Here is a 24,650-nt window from a genome sequence, read left to right on the forward strand (position 1 = left end):
CATTGGATTCATTTCAATCCCGCACGAAAGTGCACAATTTCCACTCCCTGGGGAGCATTCCTTGCATTCATCGCAGCCTAATTATGGCGCTGGCAAAATCAAACATACAATATCTTTAATGATATAACATACTCAAAAGGAAACTTTTCTTTAAAGGAGAAGGAAACCATTGGAACAAGATAGCTTGTGTGAAAACAGAAAAATCAAAGAAAAAGATTAACGAAAGTTTGAGAAAAATCGGACAAATAATGAGAAAGTTATGAGCATTTGAATATTGCAATCACTAATGCTATGGAGATAGCAAATTGGCAATGCGACAAAGATGTGTGATGTCACTTGTGAACAACTCTCCCCATTACTTTAGTATATATTTCACTTGAATTGCCTCTTTTATCACTTCTATCCATAGATCATGTGTTCTTTCTAAATGGGGGCATGTAATACATATTTTTTTAAGAATACATCATGGATAAAGAGTTTGTATCATCGTAAGAAAAAGCAAAAAGAGACATTTTGAGGGTATTTTACAGTCCACCAAAGGGAAAGTTGTTCATGATCAGTGACGTCACACATCCTTGTCGCATTGCCAATAGGAGGATCTCCATAGCATTAGTGATTGCAATATTCAAATGCTCATAACTTTCTCATTATATGTCCGATTTTTCTCAAACTTTCCTAATTCTTATTCTTTGATTTTTCTGTTTCTACACAAGCCTATTTGTTCCAAAGGTTTCATTCCCCTTTAATGATATAACAATATCATGACTTTGATTACTGCCCCACTGTCACAATTTACTCATAAAGTAGCCAATTTCAAAAACTCACAATAAACTGGTGATCTCATTTTTTTAAGCCATAACTTTCTCACCCCAGTTTTGATTTCTTTCTATCATGATTCACTCATTCTGTTTTCCTGATTTTCATCTTTCACATAAATTATTATTATGACGTTGGATCCCTCTTCAATATGCATCTGGTTTTCTGGTCAACAATTAAATGCTGGTTTACATATCATTTCCAAACATTCTTAATAGATATGTCCGAGTACAAAAAGTACTTCATGTTAGAAATTAGTGATACATTTTACTACCCATTGCAGTAAAGCAGTGATGTGTGATTCGAGCCGAGTCTTGGACTCAAGACCGGACTCCGACTGACTGGAGTCGGACACATCACTGGTTTAAAGCAAAATAAGTAACTTATTCTAAATCAAGCAGATTTAGCCAGAATAAAATCACTGTCGTTTGACCAACTGGTGAAGTTGTTCCCATTATTCAGATCTCCCAATACGCTTGATATATTTTAAATGCTGCTGGAATATTGTAAGAAAACTAAAAATGCATTCAGAATGCAGTTTGAATGTACTTCAATTACTGTTCAATATTCTATCCACTTCAAATGCACCTCCAAAGTTTTGAACAAGACCAGAAAACATTGGACGGTTACAAGAATTGACAGAAATATTTCTGATGCTCTCAGAATGCAGTCAAAATTTTAAGAATTCGCCGAGTATATCCAAGTATGTAGCATGAATTTTCAATCTGTCTCCATTATGGTTCATTTCGGTTCTAGTGTGTGATGACATGCCTGGTCAATTTACCACATTTGAGCTACAGTTGGGTGAATTCAAAATTACCCCAGAATTTTCCCTGAATTTTTTGTTTTTATTTTGGCTGATTCTGCATGATTTTTGCGGACTTGGAACAAGTGTGATGGGGCCTTTATGTATTGAGGGAGAGCTTCCATTGATGAATAATTGTTTTTGCTACATGGAGCCAAATAGATGCTTCTTACTATTGCTACAGCTGTTTTGAATTTAGTGACTGAACTCACTGTTAAAAATTAGTGCCCTTTGATTTACTTAGTCTGTAAAAAAAACCCACTTAAGTCTTAAAGTTAGCATCATGAAAAAAGTGACAAAAATCACAAAGCAATACATTAATCATTGAATTCATTTAGCATAATTGATTAATGAAACCTGAATTGACCAGGCCATGGTTACATTCCACTTATAAATAAAACACCTACATGTATAGTTTGGATGTTAAATGCTTGTATACTAGTTTCTAGTTACTCGAGTGAAGATAGCCCAGATACTATAGGAGCTCATACAGTCACCCTTTATGAGAGTGTACAATATACTCAGTCATGCATACTTAAGTACCTCTTAAAAACAAGTGGAATGCCTCTGGCCGTCTCACCTGCACCACGCGGTTCAATATAGCAGCAGTGCTGACTTTGAATACTACTCTAACTCGCACAAGATGTTCAGTGATACATGGTTACTCTTATGTCCACTTTTTATGAACTAGACCAATAAACTTACAGAGATATGATGGTTATTCAACAAAAAACCCCAACATGGCCAAAGTTCATTGACCTTACATGACCTGTGACCTTGATCATGTGACCTGAAACTCGCACAGGATGTTCAGTGATACTTGATTACTCTTATGTACAAGTTTCATGAATCAGATCCATAAACTTTCAAAGTTATGATGGTAATTCAACAGATACACCCAGTTCGGCCAAAGTTCATTGACCTTTGACCTTGGTCATGTGACCTGAAATGCGCACAGGATGTTCAGAGATACTTGATTACTATAATATCCAAGTTTAATGAACTAGACCAATAAACTTTCAAAGTTATGATGGTAATTCAACAGATACCCCCAATTCGGCCAAAGTTCATTGACCCTAAATGACCTTTGACCTTAATCATGAGACCTGAAACTTGCACAAAATGTTCAGTGATGCTTGATTACTATTATGTCCAAGTTTCATGAATCAGATCCATAAACTTTCAAAGTTATGATGGGAATTCAACAGATATCCGCAATTCGGCCAAAGTTCATTGACCCTAAATGACCTTTGACCTTGGACATGTGACGTGAAACTCATGCAGGATGTTCAGTGATACTTGATTAATCTTATGTCCAAGTTTCATGAACTAGGTCCATATATTTTCTAAGTTATGATGACATTTCAAAAACTTAACCTCAGGTTAAGATTTCGATGTTGATCCCTCCAACATGGTCTAAGTTCATTGACCCTAAATGACCTTTGACCTTGGTCATGTGACATGAAACTCTAATAGGATGTTCAGTAATACTTGATTAACCTTATGGCCAAGTTTTATTAACTAGGTCCATATACTTTCTAAGTTATGACGTCATTTCAAAAACTTAACCTCAGGTTAAGATTTGATGTTGACGCCGCCGCCGCCGTCGGAAAAGCGGCGCCTATAGTCTCACTCTGCTTGGCAGGTGAGACAAAAAACCTGGGCTATTTCATCACAACCGGATGTAAACAGATATATAAAAAAAAACAGGAAATTTATGGATTTGTTCTCAAACAATTGAGAATTTCTATTGAATTTACTTAATCCCTACTCTTAGGATTAAACAATGTTACATTGACCTGGTGATTAAATAATCAACACTTCAGCTTTCATAGTGATTTAACGTATGAATTTAGGTCTAGTTGTATGTAGTCAGCACTAGCTCAGGAGATTAGCCCATCATAAAAGACAATTTTATTTCCAACATTCAACATAATGTACATCTACATTACTAGTATTTGAATATGAGGTCCATGAAAAAGGTCTTGCCCGTGGTCTTGGGTCACTTTATAGAAGGCCTTGAATTTTGCTGCTTCTTATAAAATCAAATAAATCATTGAAAACATGAAATGAAAGATATTAACTTGGTTTTAAACACAATAAGAGTTTATTCTTAACATAATTGTTGCAGCAATCATACCAATTAAAAAATGATCTGTAGCTTCCTACGTTTCTGCCATAAAAATCTTCTTAAATAACATTAAGTTTGTTAGTGTATATTCAACATGGCATTATAATTATCTTTTGCAATTCTTCTTTTCTAATCTTCTGCTTCATTGCGTATTATCCTCTCCTCTTTATTAAAAAATGTTTTCATCTGTTGTCCTTTCAATATTTATATTCTTGGACATTTCTTGGTTCAGCTGCTTTTGATTGAGGTTTATTTCCTTTTTTCGTTAATTATCAGCGTCACTTATCGCATGTTCTTTGTCACTTCTTTGTCGCTTCTTCTTTTTCTGTTTCTTTGATTGTCTATCATTGTTTCTTTCCTCCCTTTCAACCTCAATATTTGAACCCTCATCTGTGTGAACAGCTGATCTCCTGTCGTCACTATCATCACCATCCTGTCCTTGCTCGTTCATTCTATCAGGGAGAGATTCACCCGTGATTCCTCTGTCAGTTGTCATGGCTACACCATCATTTTGACTATCATTACTTTGACTCTCAGCATCCTCCCTCTCAGAGTCACTATCATCCTCCACAATCTCCTTTGAGACAACATTTCTCCCATTCTGGGCTAATCTCCCCCTCAGATTCGGCAAGGTGAATTCATGCAGCTGGCAGACAATTTCTGCAACAACAAAAAATCAACTGATTTATCATCCACTTAAAAATATGAAGAAAAATTTGAGAATAATTTGTAATAAGATGATGAAATCTAAATTCTTAAAAATCCCTTTATATAGATGCTTATAATGAAAACAAATTCACATTTGATAACTCAAAAAGGAGTAAAGCAAAGCTGAAAGCCTTTCTAAACCTTTGAAATTTGCTTGCAAATGGCGAAAAATTTGTAACACATCGCTAGTTTTGTAATGTGTCGCACAAAATACACAATGATGTTGGAGCTCTGCTTCTCGAAAAATATTCTTTCAATAATCTTTGAAACATGTTTGGATGGTTAAGTAGCAACATATGAGCTGTATATAGCACTGTGCACTAATAATGACTTTGTGTCACAGAGAACCTTTAATTACATTCCAGCTTCCTACATAGAGGGAAGAAATCTAAAATCCATATTTCATTGTCAACAATTTGTAAATATACTTACAAATACTAAATAGGTTCATTATTGTGGATTGAAATAATAAGGACACCACCTTACGCAAACAGCTTGTACGCCCCAAAGACCCTATCCCTGATCACAGACGTGATGGCGTAGTATACAACATTCCTTGCCAGGGATGTGACGGGTCTTACATCGGAGAGACAGCCCGACCGATAGTTGAACGCATTTCTGAACACAAGCGCGATGTTCGGTTACAGCGAACCGACACATCCGCGGTGGCAGAACATGCTTGGGAGAAGCAACACCACCCAGATTGGGAGGGTGTACACTGCATTGCTAAAGAAAGACATTGGTATACACGCAGGATTAAGGAGGCTATTAGTATACGTCTTTGTCCTAACAATTTCAACAGAGACAGCGGGATCGACATCCCCGATTTCTGGATGCGAACCATCCGACAGCACAATACCCCCTTACCTGGCAGTGCACGCCGACCCGATCGTTCCCGGCCCCGATCGAGGGACCGCTCAGCCAGTCAACCCCCGCCCACGGGAAACTAGCGAGCCCGCCAATTTTTGGTCTCATTTGCATATTGCCGACCCACGGCGTATTTGCATATACCCCCGGCTTATTTGCATAACTCCTGACCAATCACACAACGGATCAGTGCCCACCTATTGTTCTCGCGTTTGTGCGTACGGTCTTGGAGGTTAGTATAAATAAGAGTACGATATCGGACAATCCGTGTCACTTGATAAAGAGTTGCAGCGGCACTCGAAAGCTCGTGAACTTGTAAGCTAGTGAACACTTTTTGCGAGAGTGATCACGAATTTCCTAGAAAGCCAGTGAACACTTTTTGCGAGAGTGATCACGAATTTCCCTTGTTGACCATAGTAGATTGCGAGACAAATGAATACCCTCTAGCGATTATTAATACTTACAAATACATTAGAAAATATAATTTATCTCTTTATACATACCCTCAAATGTCTTGAAGCGGTAATTAGGGATATTCCTCATTTTGAGCCTATACCAATGATACTTCAATTTCTGAGGGGATGGTATCCTGGAAGGAACAAAACAATGAAGAAAAATAAATAAGTGAAATCTGATTTTGTTATAGCTCCTAGGACAGTAGTAATAGATTTTTACTTTTTTTGGGCCCAAAGATAATAGAGGCAATTATAACATTAATTTATCGAATAATCATAATAATCCACAGCTTATTGTTAATACACATCCTATTATTATTATTATTATTAATGAAATAGAGATCAGAAATCAAAATGCTCCTAAAATAGTTTGGGCCTAGAAGCGACAGCGACAGATCAAATGTTGCTCTATTCTCCAATCATGGAATGCCAAACAGAGTACCAGCATCTCCCATTTTTTATCATTTTTTTTTGTCTGACGCGGCCGGGGTTTGAACCCCCAACCTTACGGTTGTGAGACGGATGCTCTACCAGCTGAGCCCATACACTTATGTGTAAAAGCATGTATGCATTCAATCCACTATTCATTTTCTTCATGCAGAGTAGCAACCAGCAACTCTACTAGGATGTCTAGTAATACTTGATTAACCTTATGGCCGAGTTTCATGAACTAGGTCCATATACTTTCTAAGTTATGATGTCATTTCAAAAACTTGACCTTAGATTAAGATTTGATGTTGACGCCGTCGCCGTCGGAAAAGCGGCGCCTATAGTCTCACTCTGCTATGCAAGTGAAACAAAAACCATATTACCTGGGGAAGTCATTGAGTAGAGCCATCCAATCTATATCTTGTTCATCATGAATGTCCATGTTGTAAACCCTGCATAGAGAAAAGCAAAATACAGATTTAAGCAAAGTGTTTTTGGTTACAAAAAAAAAGAAATGCTAAATGCTGTCCTTTGGAAATACTTTGAACAAATCAAACAATTGTGGTATGATAAAGATGGGCACGTCATTGTCTAGTAATTATGACTTGTCTCTCAATCAGAGGGACGTGGGTTCGATTCCCAGCCATGGCATGTTTTCCTTCAGCAAGAAATTTAACCACATTGTGCGACCCTCAACCCAGGTAAGGTGAATTGGTACCCAGCAGGATTAATTCCTTGAAATGCACCGAGTGCTGGAAGGCTGCTTGAGCTAAAGCTGGGTAATTACAATAATAACAATGCATTTCGGAATAGATTATTTCTAGATAGATAGCGCAATACAAATGCCTATTATCGTCATGATAATGATAACAATATCAGCGAGGTTTACTCACACAGGATAATGATGATATTAATGATATAGGCAGCCAAGCAGAAGACAGGGTAAAAGTGATATTATTATGTTAAGTAGGGCCCACTGGGAGAACACTTTTTGTAACTGAAGTGGCTACCCTGGTTAAATATGTTATTATTGTTATTATTATCATCATCATTATTATTTTATTACTAATATTAGTATTATTATTATTACTATTATCATTAATATCAATATGATTACTATCATTATTATCATTACTATAAAATATGTACCTTTCTATCAGTCGGATATTATCCTCTATCCTCCAGCGCCCTCTTGAGGTGTAGCGTGACTGTTTGTCAGCAACAGCCCAGGAAACAATGTTAATCCTGATATAGCAACAGGAAAATAAGACATACACACATTGATACTTAGAAGATTTCTGCTTCTGTAATATACAGGCAACATGAACTATTGAAATGTAGTTTCATGAAACTTGAAATAATAGTACATGTAGCTTTTCCATTAAAGTAATAGGCTAGAGCCTACAAATACAAAGGTATTATTTAAAGAAATACAGAACTGTTTTTCATGTTGTATTGAATCTTGTTCTTACAGATTTAAGAAAAAAAACAGGAAGAAAAAAAATCAAATTCATGCAATCACTTCCAAGATATTTGTGGCCGAGAAATTATCATTACTAAATATATAACAAATGTTAGCATATGGGTTGAAATTAAGACGTCGTCTCCAGTCACATTGCATTTATTTTTTGTTTTTAAAGCAATAAATAATGATTTTTTTGGGGCACAACTTTTTTCTGGTATTCCTTTTTATATTATACATGTATCACAGACACAGGCGACAAGTTCGACCTTGCAGCTTAGATATTTTAAAGACAAATCAATCAGGGAATAATTTTACTTCTCAAATCTGATTAGCATTTCTGGCTGTAAGAGCAAACCTTTCAATTGTACAGTCCTATGTAAAAAAAAAATTGCCAAACAAAAGATTTTTTTGTTTGTAGCAGTCATTAAAAACTGTGGAGCAAATTGCAATGCGATACAAGGAAAATTATTCCAATACTGTTAGCCTATGGCTTACAGTATTACGCATCATAATAATTCTCTTCGTCTTCTCTGTCCTGTTTCAAAAAGATGAATTATAATAACATATAGGGCTACACAATTTCTGTGACAAGCATACTATAGTCTACATTTATCAAATGGCCTCAGTAGCTTTAAACTGTTATTGCAAATTTCTTATTGTAACAAGTTTTAGGAAATGGGCCGCTACTTATTTATGATTGTTATCAATATACTGATATTTGCTATTGCAATGAGTGTCATTGCATTCCTACATGTAAAAATGAAATGAAACAAAACAAAATGAAACCAACTAAACAAAACAAATAAAATGCAATGAAACATAAAGGCAACCGCACACCATACGATCGGTATGCGACCCGATTTTGGAATGATACATAGTATAATTTTTAATGCTAATATTGAGACATGGCATATCTTACTGTGTAATGTTCGAAATCACTATACGAATACATGTTCAAATCTGTGACTACATGTATGCTATCATCCTTCTTAGAATAAAAGCAAATTTAATATCTAGTCATAATGACGTCACAGCAGCCGTACAATTGGCTATGATTTGAAACTAAATTGACATTTACTCCAAAATAAATGCTTGCAATCTTTCAAAATGGTTATATTAGTATTGTTTCAATTAACTTCAACCTGTAATAAAATTATATGCTCCATTCATATTATCAGAAAATTCACAAAATGCGATTTGTTCCAAAATCGGATCACGAGCAGTCGTAAGGTGTGCGGTGGCCGTAACATAACAAAACAAAATCAAATCAAATAAACATATCTAACTTTTAATAAGCCAGTTCGTAGTTCCTTTCTGCGCATGATAAGAGGAAGGTCATTTGTACTATTAGTGACATGGTGGTTTAAATCTAATAAGCACTTACTTTGATGTCTTGATTATGCATATATTCTTTTGAATTGCGTTTTTTCATGTACATCCACAAAATAACAACAAAGCATCTACGAACGACTGGTATTTCACAGTTTGCCAAGTACATTGTGCAACATGCCATGATATGCATTCAAAATAGGAATGCAACAAATACCTTCATAAAGTGTTCATTGGTGTGCTATTCTAGTCACCTGGTCCATTCAATTTCTTGATCCTGCTATGTAAGGCATGCTTACGTAATAACTTGCTTTGAAATCTGCCTATCATAATGAAAGAAATGAAAGGTCATTTGACCAAAATTTTCCCTGAACTACAAACTGATCTATTATATTGATTACCATTCTCTCCTGCACTGCAGAACATTCCTGGTTTTCATGGCTTCCTGAATCTTGCTCCAAGGAATGTTGAAGAAAAGCTTCTCCACATCCTGGTCCTGGTTGAAACCGGAAAAACGCTTGACCACTTTGACCAGTCTTGCCTTTTCCTCCTCAGACCATGAGCCAGAATCTAGAGGTAAACAGGAACACAGTCAAAGGATGGGCGTAATTAGCGCAATCATACAATATTCGGCAGATATTGAAGTACACATTTAGCTTCATTCGATTTTTAATTAGTCACAGTGAGAACCAACTTTTAAAAAAATGCTAAAAATCAAAGCCATACAACAATAAGAACCACCTTTAAAAAATGCTAAGAAATCATCATCATACAACCACAGTAGGTTCTGATAAACATGCCATTTAAGCTATAAAATGTAACAAAAATTACTTTTAAACAAAGCAGTGCTGACAATTTATGAATAAATAAGCGCTAGCGGGCATATGACATATTATACTTTTGAGAAAATACCAGTGTAATGATAAACTACATGTACACTGCCTTGTATACTATTCACATGTATACTACATTTAAAACAAAAATAGATTTTACATTCAAACCATACATGTAAGAGAAGTTGCCTCAATTGGAATGAAAGTGATAAGGGTCCTTCAACTATGGGACATACTTTAACAAGTGCCCTTAGGGCCTAAACAAGGCAGAAACCACTTCTTAAGAAAGATATTTCATCATCATCATCTCCATATCCACCATCGTCATCATCATCACCATCATATTCAACACAACCAACATCATCATCATCACCCTTATATTCACCATCATCATCACCATCATCACCATCATCATAATCATCATAATCATCATCACCATATTCACCATCATCATCATCATCAGCATATTCACCATTATCATCATCATATTCACCATCATCATCATCATCATCACCATCAACATCATCAACATCATCATTCATCATATTCATAATCAGTTATCAACATCAGTTATCGCTAATATATCAATCTCCATTGTATTCATTACATACTTCTCTTTCCTGAGACTTTGTATCTGTCACACAGTGATCTGCCGCTGCGTCCCATCTTCTTGGAAATTTGACTCCATCTTGTTCCCATCTTCAAGGCTAGCTCCTTCATCATCTTGACCTCATCATCAGAAAACCTGGCTCGTTGGTTAATTCAAAGACAAAAAGGAGGAAGCAGATTTTTACTCATTTATTTAATAAGCTAACCTTGGTTTTCATTTGATGAAATTCAACTAAACGTGCAAGGTACCTCTTGTTCTTCCCACAAAGTGAGAGATTATTGTTCTCCAATGTGTTTATTTTACTTTTGGGGCTAAATAAACAAATTCATAAAGAAAGGAAACATGATACATTTCCTAAATTTGAATTGGGATCATGGCATTATGCACATGGACACTTAAATGTGCAGTCAGCAAATTTCAATTGTTCAAATGTGCAATGCCAAGATCTATCACTCCCTGAATATTTTTCCAATTATGCAAAGTCATGATTTAATGAAGTTGCAGACAAATTTAAAGGGGAATATTGAGTATCATAAGCCATTAAAAAGTATACATGTATTAAGAAGTGATAACATAAACTCCTTATGCAAATAATGAATATCGCAAGCAAGTATCTTGAAACAATTTTTCTAGAACAGTGTGGTTATCTGACACTTTGTGAAAGATGGGATAACATACAATGAAAAAATATAAGTCTGTACCTTCCGAGATAATTTTGAGGATCAAAGATCTTTCTTGCTCTGATGTAGACATTATATACCGGACGTTGGATACCTTTTCCTGTATTGATAAAGAATGGCAAATAAGAAAATGTGTTACAGGACTAATGCAAGTATATGTGTGTTGCAAGAAACTTAGTAAATTGAAATTTGTAATTGATTCATAAAGTTTCACTGTAGCAAAAACACAACAAAACACAATGAAAACTATCGATTGCTAAAATTGTTTGTTGTTTGTTTTCTGGGAGGTGTTTTTGTTTGGTTTTGTTTTCTGCCTTGCTCAAGATTTTAAACAAATTTTTACAGAAGGCTTTTATACACCACAGCTGCCAACCCGAACAAGAACCTTTCAGTATTTTAAATCTGAATTTTGTTGAGGAAGTAAACTGTATTTTCAAAGAAATACCATAAGACAAGACATGAAACTGCAACTTTAGATATCAATATTTTGCATGAAACCAGCAGTATTCTTTTCATTTTTTAGCAAAAATACTGAAAATCAGTACTTCTAGGCGGCTCTGCTTTCCACAACACACAGAGCAAGAATAAATATATAAGTTTTACACAAAGTTTTATACCACAAGGCTTTTACATTACTCACTGAGCTTCATGTATATCATCTCTTCATCAACAAGTTTTCTTGTCTCCTTCGCATCTGGATACTGATCGGGATAGATCAACTTTCTGGGCTCATCTATACGATATTTCTGTGCACAAACAAAAGGGAAAAGAGAGAAGAGGTAAAGGAGGAAAGGAGAGCAGCCATGATGGGAAAGGGAGGAGATGGAGGGTGAAGGTGGGGGGAGTGGATGGAGAGAACATGGAGTGAAGATAGAATGATAGATGAAAAGAATATTAATTAGTAAATCTATCTTCTATCATGTGGAGCATCGTGGCCCAGTGGATTAGTCTTCGGACTTTGAAACAGAGGGTTGTGGGTTTGAATCCCAGCCATGGCGTAATTTCCTTCGGCAAGAAATATATCCACAATGTGCTGCACTTGACCCAGGTGAGGTTATTGGGTACCTGGAAGGAATTTATTCCTTGAAATGCCACCGTGCTTTAAAAGGCTGTGGGGCTAAAGCCAGAGTAATAATATCTAATTAAGCACATAGGAACGCATTTGGCAGTGATATATGTGCTATACATGTATAAGCATCATCATACTCAACCTGTGTCTGATCACAAAGTTAGGGTACCTTATATTATACATGTAGTGTCACTCTGCCTCCATCTACCTTTAACCCTATCTAGGCCGGGGGGGGGGGGCCTCGGAGACCCCCCTCAACAAATCGCACAATATTTTCGCCGTGCGAATTTTTTTTACTGCGCCGCTCACGGAGTTTTTACTTTCAAGTCTTGCGCAACTTTTGAGACCAATTTTGCGTCACCCGGGTATGTGGTTCCGAAATTATGCAACATTATGTAAGTGCATGTCAGACTGAAAATTGCTCAAAAACGTGATTTCGTGTACAAAGTCAATGCAAATTGTGTTTTCAACCAAATTTCATATATGTATGATTATTTTTAGTTTTGCTAGTCTAAATGTGTTCATTTTATGCTTTTTATGATCACAGAAGAGTCCCCAACAAATTTCATTGAAAAAACAATAAAAAACAAAAGGTAAAAAAAAACAAAGAAATACATAAGAAATTGAAAAAACAGTATAATACATAAGAAAATGATTTGATATCACAATTTATTTTCATGTACTCTTGCTTAGGACACAACAAAGAGTTTCTATACCAAAAATTAGTACATTTGGAGCTTTTTTTAGGGAGTTAGAGGAAAAAGTAGATTTCGCATACTAATTACGCATAAATTAGCATAATCACTTAATAGCGATTCGCATGAAATAAATTACTATACAATCTTGTAGATTATGTCCTAGGCAACCAGTGTGCCAATTTTTGGCGCAATCGCACGGTCGACGGCCGAGATCTTAGGGGGGCCTGGGAGGCCCCCCCCCCGGCCATAGGAACTCCCAAAATACCCCGGCCTAGATAGGGTTAAAGGCTTCACAAATTTTCACTAAAAAATACTTCTGCACAATAGAAGTTACAAACTTACTTTGCATATGAGTGTCATATTCTTTTTTAACTGCTCATCTTCTAGCCCTGTCCATGCGCCTTCTCTCACAACCATACCTATTATAACAAAAATAATGGTAATAGAACAAGATAAAACCTGTTTAACCAAATGCAGAAAAAGAAACAATATAATCTGCAAGATTTAAAAGGGACAGTTCCTAATAATCTTGTGTAATTTTCAGTTCTCAGGGCTTGCCTTTAACTTTTTTTTAGGTAGCCAGCCGGGCCACTTGACTAGAAGGTTCAGGTGGCCAAATGGAATTTCAGGTGGCCCTGATATTATTCTGCTAAGATGTACATGCATACTAATACACAATGACATGTAAATAGAGCTCTTGGGGATAGCCGTTCAACTCCATTCACACTAAGAGTATAACTCCTGTCTATTGTATAGAAATCCAACTTGCAAGTACATATATGTACCACAGTCACGCTTGAATATTTTTATTCAAAAAAGGAAATCGCATCATGAATATTCATATCATGGGTGGTTCCACATTTGCATGTTTTAGTCGAGTTTGTCATTATTTATAAATAATGGTTATTTGTATATAAATAATGATTATTTTTATATAATGGCAAACTAAAAATTATTTATAATAATAAATGGGATATTGAAATGAAATTGTTATTCATAAATAATGAGAATAATGGCGCACTCAAAAAAATTATTCATAAATAATGAAGTAGACATTTTCATTATTTAACAAATAATAAGTATTTATTAATAATGGGAAACTCAACAAATTATTTATGAATAAAGAAATGTGCACTGGCATTGTTAATAAATAATCATTATTTATAAATAATAGAAAACTTGACAAACTTATTCATCAATAATGGAAAAACGAATTGCAATTATTTATAAATAATGGAGTATGTAGTGTCATTATTTATGTCATTATTTATAAATAATGAAAAACAAAAATCATTATTTATAAATGGTGAAAAACAAATAATCATTATTCATAAATAATGAAAAACAATTAATCATTATAAATAATGGGAAATAAGTAATCATTATTCATAAATAATGAAAAACAAATAATCATTATCTATAAATAATGGAAAACAAATAATAATTATTTATAAAGAATGGAGGGTGAATTACTGTATTTATAAATAATGAAGCGTGACTTGTAATCATATATAAATAATGAAAATCGTAAAATTATAAAATAGTAATTATTTATAAATAAATGTTAATTATATATATATATATAATTGATATTATTTGTTAAATAATGATTATATAACAGCTAATTGTTCTATATAATTTTGGTACAAACGGTGCCTCATAGGTTTGACCCTGGCATTGTTTCTTGAAGTGATTGATTATAATTTCAGTGCTGTGATGATAGAGTGATTTCAAAACATGTGCTTCTCAAGATTGTGCCATGCATAGCGGAGACAAAGAAAGTTACGTAAACAAATCTAGGAGGGTTGATGTCCCTGAATGAAGGGACTAGTCTTTGTTTTCAAGATTAAAGGAAATATGATGAAAGATATCCATAGTTCCATCGCTAATTTCATTACTGACAGAACAATAATATGTTTTATTAACTTCTCTTCAATTTTCCAATATGGCAAGACTCCCATTCAAGAATAGCGAGCAAACGTTGATGGGGTTCTGGAATGAAAGCAAAAAAAAACTTCTCACACAAGTCACACACAAATCCCAATACACTAACTTTGATGATACAATCACAAGTGTTGCTTCAGACAACGCACGTGGTCTCTACTGGCATTGTACAGTCACAGAAATACAACACACACGATCCATGCATCCACACGGTATACAATGCAGGCTCCAAGCAAGAGAAAGTTCGTCCTGTGCTCGAAGTAAATGATTCAGTCGGCTCCAAATTCCACGTTTTTTCTTTCTCAGTGCTTGGATTCGGCGCTGGGAGTCGACGCTGGGGCCGATTCTTGATCATGAAAGAGAGAGCACGGCAAAGACTCGAGCCCCTTTATCTCAGAACCGCCGCCGCTTGGTACTCGAGTCTCCTGAGATTAGGGTCGATTTCCCGGCTCTGGCATTGATAATCGGGTAGACTCGAGTAATCGGCACTGGCTCCCAAGACTCACTGACCACCGGGGTGGCCACCCAGGCCACTGTTCCGACATTTTCGGGTGGCCCGACGCCGTTTCGGGTGGCCAATGGCACCCGGACCACCGCTAAGCGCGAGCCCTGGGAACGTTAAACAAAATGATATGATTCATAGACCTCTGAAAATGCGAAAATGTGGTTGAAATCATCTCTCAAAATGGTAAAAAAGACACCACATAAAGTACATGTAACGCACACAAATGGACAAAATTCCATGCTTTCTGGCTGTTTCATGTACTAAAGAGGAATATAAATGAATCGGCCACAAAATGGGTATTAAAAGGGAGAATGGCTACAATAGGGAGAGAAAAACAGCAAGTTGCTTACTGTGATACAAAAGCGATTGAATGGCCCGTATTCTGAAGTCGGGTTTAACTTAAACTCAGGTTTAAAGTTGTGGTTTAAGTATGGATAGCCAATTGTTAGATAAATCACAGTAGAGATATCATATTTCAGCTCATTTGCCTCTCTAATCATTCACAATTGTGTAGGATGTATAAATAGATGATTGTCTTCACCATCGATGAATCAGGAAAGAGCACAGTAAACATAAGAAACACCTTAATACAAATTTTGACACTTATGGCTTCCCATAATTTTAGCACAGAGTTAGACCAAGGTCTAAGTTAAACCTGACTTCAGAATACGGGCCCATATCTCTAGCATCATATATGTAATAAGATTATCCAATGGTAATCATACCTCTGTCTCTCAATTCCTGTCTTTCTGCTGCGTCGAGACGTTTGACATTTGTACCATAGCATTCTGAATCAGAACCCTCTTCACTGTCACTCCCAAGAGCATCTTCACTCATCTCTACTTGAGCTGTGTGTGCCATGTCGACCAGTTGATTACTTGATCTGAATGAGAAACGTTGCACCTGGTTATGAGAGATTCAATTTGCCTTTGCATTGAAATTCACACTGTACCCCCACACTTCTATCTAAATATCGGACAAATATTAATTTTGCTGTATAATTGTCAGACTGAGGATGTTTTGATTAACTTAAAACGTGTTCCATTATCAAAATATTATGTATTATTCATCATATAATTCTTTCAGTAATTTACCTTTAGTTTTCATTGACCAAGGTGAAGGTGAACTTAAAATACTGGTGGGCTATACAGCGAGTATAAAAAAAAACGTGAGTTTGAAAAGTCTATAAAAAATTGTTTCAAATGATTATATCTACATTTTGATGTTAATAGATGCTCTGGGATGTTATCTTTAAAATGCCATTTAAAAAAATAAATTTTGTTCATGCTTGAGCGAACATGGGATGTTTTGTCAAGGGTTCAAAAAGAGGCTTGCGCCAAAATGGCAGAAATGAGAAATTTGATTAGACTTTTGGCTAATCAGCAGACTTTCTCTTAATCTTTCCATTATCTTTGCCATAATTTTCGAATTACATGTATGCTGTCAAATTTTGTTTACAAATTTATTTTTTACCTGAATTATTTTGTTTTTCATTTGAATTTTCCTTCATAAGTAAGAAAAGAAGACTTTTTGTTAACCCAAGTATTAGATTTGCATTATTAATTGGGAGAATTTTTGATTATTCAAATCCTTTTATTACGTGAAACAAATTATGTTATGGTACCTTTAAAAGACATGAATCCTATTTTCAAGAGGTTCTAAAATCCTTCATAGAGTTTATGTGCTTGACAGGACAAACATAAAGGATTCATGTCTTTCAATGGCAATGGTGTATTTGAGTTGAACTTTGAAGGAGCAAGCCAAGATACGGCAGATCGGGTAATGTATTAAAAAGTTGTGAAGCCATCAAGCAAAAATGTCCACCTTTTTAATTAAATACAAAATTTTGTGATTTTGACATAACATTTAGAAAATGTCATATTTCGCTTTCTGTGTTTTCTGTTATTTTTTTGTCATTGCCGCGTCCTCAAGAATATGGCAGTGTATCCTATTGCCGGACACCTTTATTTCAGTGCTTTAAAAATGACAACTAGAGGAAATACAATGAAGAAAAATTATACCTTGCTATTCCAAATATTCTGAAAATTATGAATATGATGAAATTATTTTATATTTTCCAACCGTTTTCTTTGCACCGCACTTGCCGCATCCCCCACCGCGAAAAACAATTATTTTCGTGCGTAACAAATTACATCATAATTCTGGACGCGCGACGGACGGGTAAAAATATTCTTGATTATAATGATGTAAGAAAGAGTTGGTGTGATTTTTTCATGATATATCATCTTATGAGTAAATTCTAAGTTTTTGTTTGCTTTCTTATATCGATTTTGAGCAGATCTTTGTAATAAATTGGTGTTTGCTAACTAATTTCATTTTTTTTTTTTTTTGATTGCGTGTTCGATATGGCACTTTCCAGTTCCAGTATTAATGCTCGTTTATATCGTGACCCTCAGTCAAGTTCTCGTGCGCAGACGATCGTTGACGGTTCTCTACCTCGCGCACGGACGGCCGGGGTACATACCTTGAGAACTAGCCGTCGACGATCTGATATAGACGGAGCGGACGAGATTGAAATTCGGCGAATCAGGCCCGAAGTTAGGTCCGTTTTGCCATCAGAAAATAGATCAATTAGGATCAATTGTTAATGCAAAACTATGTTATATGATATTTTAAGCATTTTCTGTCATTTTAGAGAAAAATGAGGTAAAATTTTGATTTTTTGGCCTTGTTTTTGCAAACTTGTTCTTCGAATTGATCTGTGAAATTGAACTGGGAAAGTCTTACGGTACGAAATTAATTTCGTACGCAGTAACATGCGCGTCCGGAAATATGATAGTGTCCGGTAATACAATCAGGGGGGTGAAACTCCGCTTCTGCATCCGGTCAGACATGGGGAAATTTTGGAAGGTCAAAAGTGCACACTGCTCCCATTTTTTGCGTACAAGGCTATGGACACCGCACATTCATGGCACACCAGCGAAACAGAGGCGTGGTCATGAATTTGCCTGCGCGCACAGCGTAAAAATATGCAAATAAGCAAATTGTCACAAATTAGCATAATACGCGACGTGATTGAATATGAAATGTATAGAGCTGCGTCTTTGGTAAATTCATCTCATTGATCATTCCCCCCTCAAGGTATTCAGTTGTTTATTCATCTTTTCTTGTTTACATATTTTTAATTCTTTCGCGATTATTACTACATCAATTAAGATATTTCCCTGGAAGACATTTTGGAAGCTTACAAGAGATCCATTAGTAGGATTGAACTTAGGGGTCTGCTTGCTCTATTCATCAGGTGTTCATCACTGCCCATTATTTTCATTACACATCATGAATAGCCACAAATATTTGTTTATTATTTTTTGGGGGTGGGGTACATACTTAAAATGATCTGAGCAAGAGAGCAATCAGGTCATTTTGTCTTTATTTTGATATTGAAATGAACAATCTGGTGCAAATCTTGTGAAGATTTTTTTTAAAGTCTGAGTTTGGAATGGGAGCCAAAGAGAGCCCAGTACCCCCCCCCCATGTATTTGCTCTCATCAACGCTATCTTAAAGGTCACTTCCAAATAAAATAAAAATTTTGTACCTGCCCACCCCCTATATTTCTCTATCAATTCCACCCCCCCCCCCTCTCTCTCTTCCACACACACACATTCCACATTATCATGCGAGCAAACAATTATCTCATTTCATTTTTATTTCTATCCCACTTTTAAATCAAACTCATTCATGTCTTTAATTCGGCTGCACCTGAATGTCACAGTATGCCATGTTGCAATGGCTTTTATGGGCTATCTTGCCACGCATGTTATTTTGATACTAAATACCTGTTGTACTAGTATTATACCCATGGATACCCGACATACAAAATCAATCAATCAGTAGCACCATCATATTCCAGTCATATAGAAGTGATCTTCAGTGCCATTTCATCACAACACAGTTTGGTAGCAATAACATCATCATCACATATCTTTCACGCAATATAAATTGGTGGATTAAGTAAATCATGAATATCAAGATTAGAAAGTAATATTTCAAATTAAAATGTTTATTAGTTAATAAATTTTTGAATACATGATAAAAATATTTTTTCTCACCAAAGCATCAAATTACATCAGCAAAATGCCTATAATGAGTGCAACAGAAATTGCAAGGATATTACAAGAGAGGGGATGTATTTTTTTGGTAAAATCTAGAGAAAAAAATATGAAAAAAATAAGTATGTATATTCACTTACATAGTTATTGATAAGCCTTACATAGTCAATATAAGGGGGGCATCAAGGATGCCATTAATAAAAAGATTATCAATATACCTCTCTCTCAAAGTCAGTTACTAAAATATCAAATTATTTTTTCAGCATTTGCTGACAAGAAATAGCATGCTAATCTAATCGGTGACACTTCATAAAAAAAGGGGAGCACATTTCTCTAAAGAGTGCCTTCCCAAATCTGCACATTGGTAAATCAGTAACAAAGTTGCTTATTGTCTATTGTTGTGAAGTGCTGCTAGAGCTGTGTTCTATTTCCAACAAATTCTTTTATTTGCAGAGCTAATCTAGTTCATTATACGGGACATCGACAATACAGTGTTACAAAAACAAAGAGATTAAAAAAAATAGTGCAACTTTTCACTTCCCCCAGAAAATGAATTCAACAGCTTAATGTCCAGCAATACATACAGGTTCTTGTTTCATAAGGACTTCAATTATGGTAAATTGGCCCCAAATGTAACTAGCAACTAGCATGGGAACCCCAATGTTGATCTGTTGCTTTAATGTTTCCATGGTAATTACCAGAATGGCAAAGCTAGAATAGTGGTTGGTCTTAATGAATTGGGGTCCAGGACTGAGAGTGATTTCTTCGCCCTCTGTTCTGTCACCTTGTTTTTATTATGCACATTTTTTCAATGAAAATCCATTATTTCTTATCACCTTTTATATGTCTGTAGGCATGTATGTTACATAGCCCAGACCTCAGTAAAGGCCCATTCTGCATTGTTTAGATTACCAGAATACAACCTATCACTTTCAAACTACTAATATTATTCAAAGTGCTTTCACTACTATAAGTACTACATGTAGATGATTAGAACATTAATAAAGGGGGGGGGGGATAAGTGTGCCCTTTCGAAAAATATTTTAATCTTGTGTGAAACCTATGGACCTAAATATCTATACTCCAAATAATCTTTTTTTGTTCAACAGATGTGTAGTTTAAGCAACATTCAATATGTATCGACACATTTATTTAAATTCATTAATTTTTTAAATCTGTAATTGCAATGAAGCAACTGCTTGTTATGAACCTGGCCTTCATATTTCTTCTTGATCTGCCCTGGTGATACTCAAACAGCCTGTGAAACCTGCATAGTAAACAAAAAGAAAAGGGAACAAAATGAGCTGCTGATATGAATTATTCTTACTCATCTAGTCCAGTTTATTTAGAAGTTTTAAACTTTTTATGAGCCCTTACTCTTCCATGCAATATTATTTAAAAAATGCACATGTAGTAACTTATGTTGGCAGATAAAAATCATAGATCACTATTATAGATCATTATTCATATAACTTTTTTTTTTATTAAGTGTGAAAACCCATTCAAATATATATCGAAAGATTAATCTCAATATTTTGTCCTTTTTTATTTCTGTCTTCAGAGTAACTGAGTTTTAAAGTGATTTTATGTATGATTAATATAGCTAAGATACATGGACAATAAGTATGCATTGATGATAATGGAAATACTGGTGAATCTGAATCCAAAGAATATTGTCTCATCATGGAGCTTTACTTTATGGGATATAACATGATTCAGAAAAATAGGTTTTTTATATTTTTATGAAAACAAGCATACCTGGCAAGCTTTTAGATCAGATATCCTGTTACTCATCAGATTGTACCTCTTGGTGATGTGCAAATGGTATTTGACTTTGTACTTCTGAATAGGCTGGGACTGCTAAGAACTGGATCCCATTGGATCTGCAATTCAATATACATACAATACTTTACAGTTAAAAATTTCAAAAGTGATAAACAAAATTCCTCTCTAAAAACAATTTTTCAGAGTTTCCAGCTTTCACAATTCCCAACTAGAAAAAAGCAGGTCTTGACCAAAAACTAAATGGTTCAAGCATACGTGGCCTACTCTAGTGAGGTCTTTTGTCAATCTTCAATATATATACACACCAAGCCAGCTTTGACAGATGTAAGATAATTATCATTTGTGTGATAACATGGCTCTCGCTCATTCATCAGTGCGAGTCAATCATTACATTTTTTGCACTCGTCAATAAACATGTCTGATTTGAATCTCTACGTTAAGTGAGTTCCTCTTTAAGTTTAAGTTTGATTTTTATTTTAAAAAAGGGTTAGCTCACTTGCTGGCAGGTTTAAATGACCCTTTGCCTTTCACCACAAATAACATCAAGTGAGGACAATAAAGATAAATCAATCGGATCAGCCGCTCTCTCTGCTTAGCCTTATACTTAAAAAAATTCAAAATAGGGCACTATAAATTTTCTCAACCCTTCCAAAAAAACAATTGAGCAGTTAGAACCCTGACATAGAAATGTTGCCCCCCCCCAAAAAAAAGAATCATTAAACTCCTTTGCTAGGCTAATCATATTTTAGTCCAACGGTCCAGCCAGGAACTAAAATGAAATTAAAGTTAACTTAAAAAATCTTTGTAGAAAAAAAAGTCAAACCAGACAGATCTAGATTTTTTTTTAAAATCTATATCTACGATAGACCTATCCTAGGGGCTTACTTTTATTAAAAAAAAGAAAAACGTTAACATCTGTCTCAAATCATTCCACGAGTGACCATGGGCATGGGCATGGCAAAATCTACCAATATCAACAGATTCATCATTCAGTTCATTTAGATTTAATTTCATTTCATTTTAAATGCAGATAATTATATTGAAATAGCGGTGTCGAAAAATCAGTACTCGGCCCATGGCCTATAACTTCAAATTTCAACTCGAGCTTGTTTGACACTTAATTTCCAAAACCTAATGACCTAGCCTATGTACATCGGCAATTTCGCAGCCGGCTGGCACCGGCGATATCAAAGTCCGCATCCCGCTCTGGCTATATCGGTAATCGGCTTAATTATGATGCAGCTTTGCCGTTAAACAAGTCCACATCTAACCCTGATATTTGACAATAAGAACTGAAATACAGATTTAATAAGGGCGGACATGAAGCATCCCAATTAACCAACTTAGTTCTACGAAAAACTATATTATTTTCTGACAAAATATGTCAGTCAGATTTCAGACTTATTTGGGATCAGGACAGGAAAAAGAAATGGAAATATGGAAATTGTGGTTCGCGTTGTAAACTGCACATAAAGCCATGCATGCGACGCCGAACCCCAGCAAACACATTACAATTTCAACTAAGATCAAAGTAAGGAATTGAACTTAACTTACTTGTATTCCTATGGAATGTCATTAGATTGATATCAATGTTTCCTCCAAGATTTTCTGCTCCATTGAAGTTCACTCAGAAATCATGATTTCGAACACCAATTCTAAAAACAGATAATTAGACTTGCTATTGTATTTCAAAAAGTTGAATTTCGCAGAATCAAAAAGAACGACACTTCGCACAGATATCGTAGGGAATTGTGGGACGGAAAAAAATGTTTAATGCATGAGGACATGAATAAAACATTAGCGTTTTATCCAATCATACAACTGCATTATGCGTATTTTGACGTCATTACTCATGAATTAAACATTGACCTTCCAAAATCAACCTTCAAATTGGACAAATGGCAGCCATGTTTGTTATGTACAAAACCTATGGAAAATCAAAAACGCGCGAAAAGAGTTGCCTCTCTAGCTCCCTTCGGGAGCTTACGTATACGTAAGATCGTATCTCTGTGAATACAATACGTGACTATCCGCCTACGGCCGACTCGTCATAACTAGACTGTGGAGTACAACGTAAAACTTACCGTATGGGACTGTGATAAAATTTTGCGTCTTCAACAATCATTAACTTCTTACTATAGACACATTTAAAATAATATTCAAAACAATAAAAACGAGCCCTTTCTCAATCTTATCAATTCAGACAAATACATATTCAAAAAAAACATCAAAAAACAAACTTATTATACATTTTACTCACGTTTCAAATTCCCCGTCCTTTTCTTAATTATTGACGCTTCAAATGCCCCAACACAAAAACAAATTACTGAAGCTAAATTGCAGCGAATCATTACTCCATAGAGTGCTTTATCCAACTCTATAAATTACCCATTTCACATTTAAACGTCTAAAATTGTTAATGTTTCAGAAAAAATGATACTTCTGATATTTTGTGTTAAATCTAAATAAAAGCCGCGGGATAAAATCATGATAAAAATTCAGTTGATCAGAATTGAAAATCTATAAAGAGGAGCCTGGATATCCCTTTAAAACATGTTCTTTTGATTTTGCTCACTTCCCATTGTTAGTCTTAATTATTATTTTGTCCAAATTTTACAATTTTCATTGCTTCTTTACTTCATTATGGAATCATTTGATTGATTCATCCCGATGTACTGTATCTTGTTTGTTTTTAAATATATGAATTTGAATTTAAATCTCCTCAAACATAAGTGCGTATCTAAAAAAAGTTTACACTTGGAAAAAAATCATGTAAACTTATACATTTGTAATAACCTGAAGATTTTTCCACAATTTAGTATTGGTATAGATCCATTTAAGCAAATGACGATATAATTATCGCAAAAATATTTTGAAAGGCGCCGCGCTTACTTTTGAAAGTTAGCGAAAAATGATTTGCGCAGAACTTTGAAATAGTTATGCAAATTTAACCATGAAGAACACGTGGAATTTAGCTTGGAAAATTGATTTGAAGATATCTCTTTTCACTTGTTTCCTTGCCCAAAACACTTTGGAGATTGCAATGCGCCCCACCCCACTCACACCTAGGCCAACGTGACGATATTTGCTTTACACTGAGCTGGGATTTACATGAAATGGCTTAGGCTTGATTTTCATTTTGTTAATCACTGTCAAGCTTGGGAAAAGTGTGGAGAAACAAGTATTAAATGAAAAATGAAATGTAAACCCACTTTAAATGACAAAAACTTAGTGAAAAAATGCTGGAGATGTCTGATATAAACTTTTGTTCGGATTTAGTTACTAGGTCCTCAGATCTGGCACAAAAAGGGTAAAGGTTGTGTTTACTAAGTGTTGAAATTTCAATTTGGATGGCAAAATTGTTACAAAATGCTTGAATGTATCCGTTTTACAAGGAAAATGTATGAGAAATGTTTCGCAAGTAAGTTTAATTGATTTCGCCCTTTCCCC

At 35.1% G+C, this 24,650-nt stretch overlaps 1 protein-coding gene across 1 annotated transcript; it reads right to left on the reverse strand.

Moving 5' to 3' along the window:
• Positions 1–3,279: 3,279 nt before the first annotated feature.
• Positions 3,280–23,542, reverse strand: LOC121414073 (transcription termination factor 1-like). The gene is made up of 11 exons (XM_041607128.1): positions 23,461–23,542; positions 16,070–16,227; positions 13,238–13,314; positions 11,769–11,874; positions 11,150–11,228; positions 10,450–10,583; positions 9,407–9,575; positions 7,361–7,456; positions 6,595–6,663; positions 5,831–5,916; positions 3,280–4,412 (listed from the first exon to the last, which is right to left on the reverse strand). The coding sequence occupies exons 2-11, from the start codon at positions 16,203–16,205 to the stop codon at positions 4,018–4,020; spliced, it is 1,347 nt and encodes a 448-aa protein (XP_041463062.1). The 5' UTR covers positions 16,206–16,227; positions 23,461–23,542; the 3' UTR covers positions 3,280–4,017.
• Positions 23,543–24,650: the final 1,108 nt, after the last annotated feature.

Source organism: Lytechinus variegatus, chromosome 4 (assembly GCF_018143015.1).
Source record: "Lytechinus variegatus isolate NC3 chromosome 4, Lvar_3.0, whole genome shotgun sequence".
NCBI lineage: Eukaryota > Metazoa > Echinodermata > Echinoidea > Temnopleuroida > Toxopneustidae > Lytechinus > Lytechinus variegatus.

Excerpts from the sequence above, each read along its gene's own strand:
- LOC121414073 (XM_041607128.1), bottom strand. The coding sequence starts at position 16,205 with ATGGCACACACAGCTCAAGTAGAGATGAGTGAAGATGCTCTTGGGAGT. Across the intron at positions 13,315-16,069 it reads ACAGGAATTGAGAGACAGAG|GTATGGTTGTGAGAGAAGGC; the intron begins GTATGATTACCA and ends TTGTTATAATAG. Across the intron at positions 5,917-6,594 it reads CTACTCAATGACTTCCCCAG|GATACCATCCCCTCAGAAAT; the intron begins GTAATATGGTTT and ends TGTTCCTTCCAG.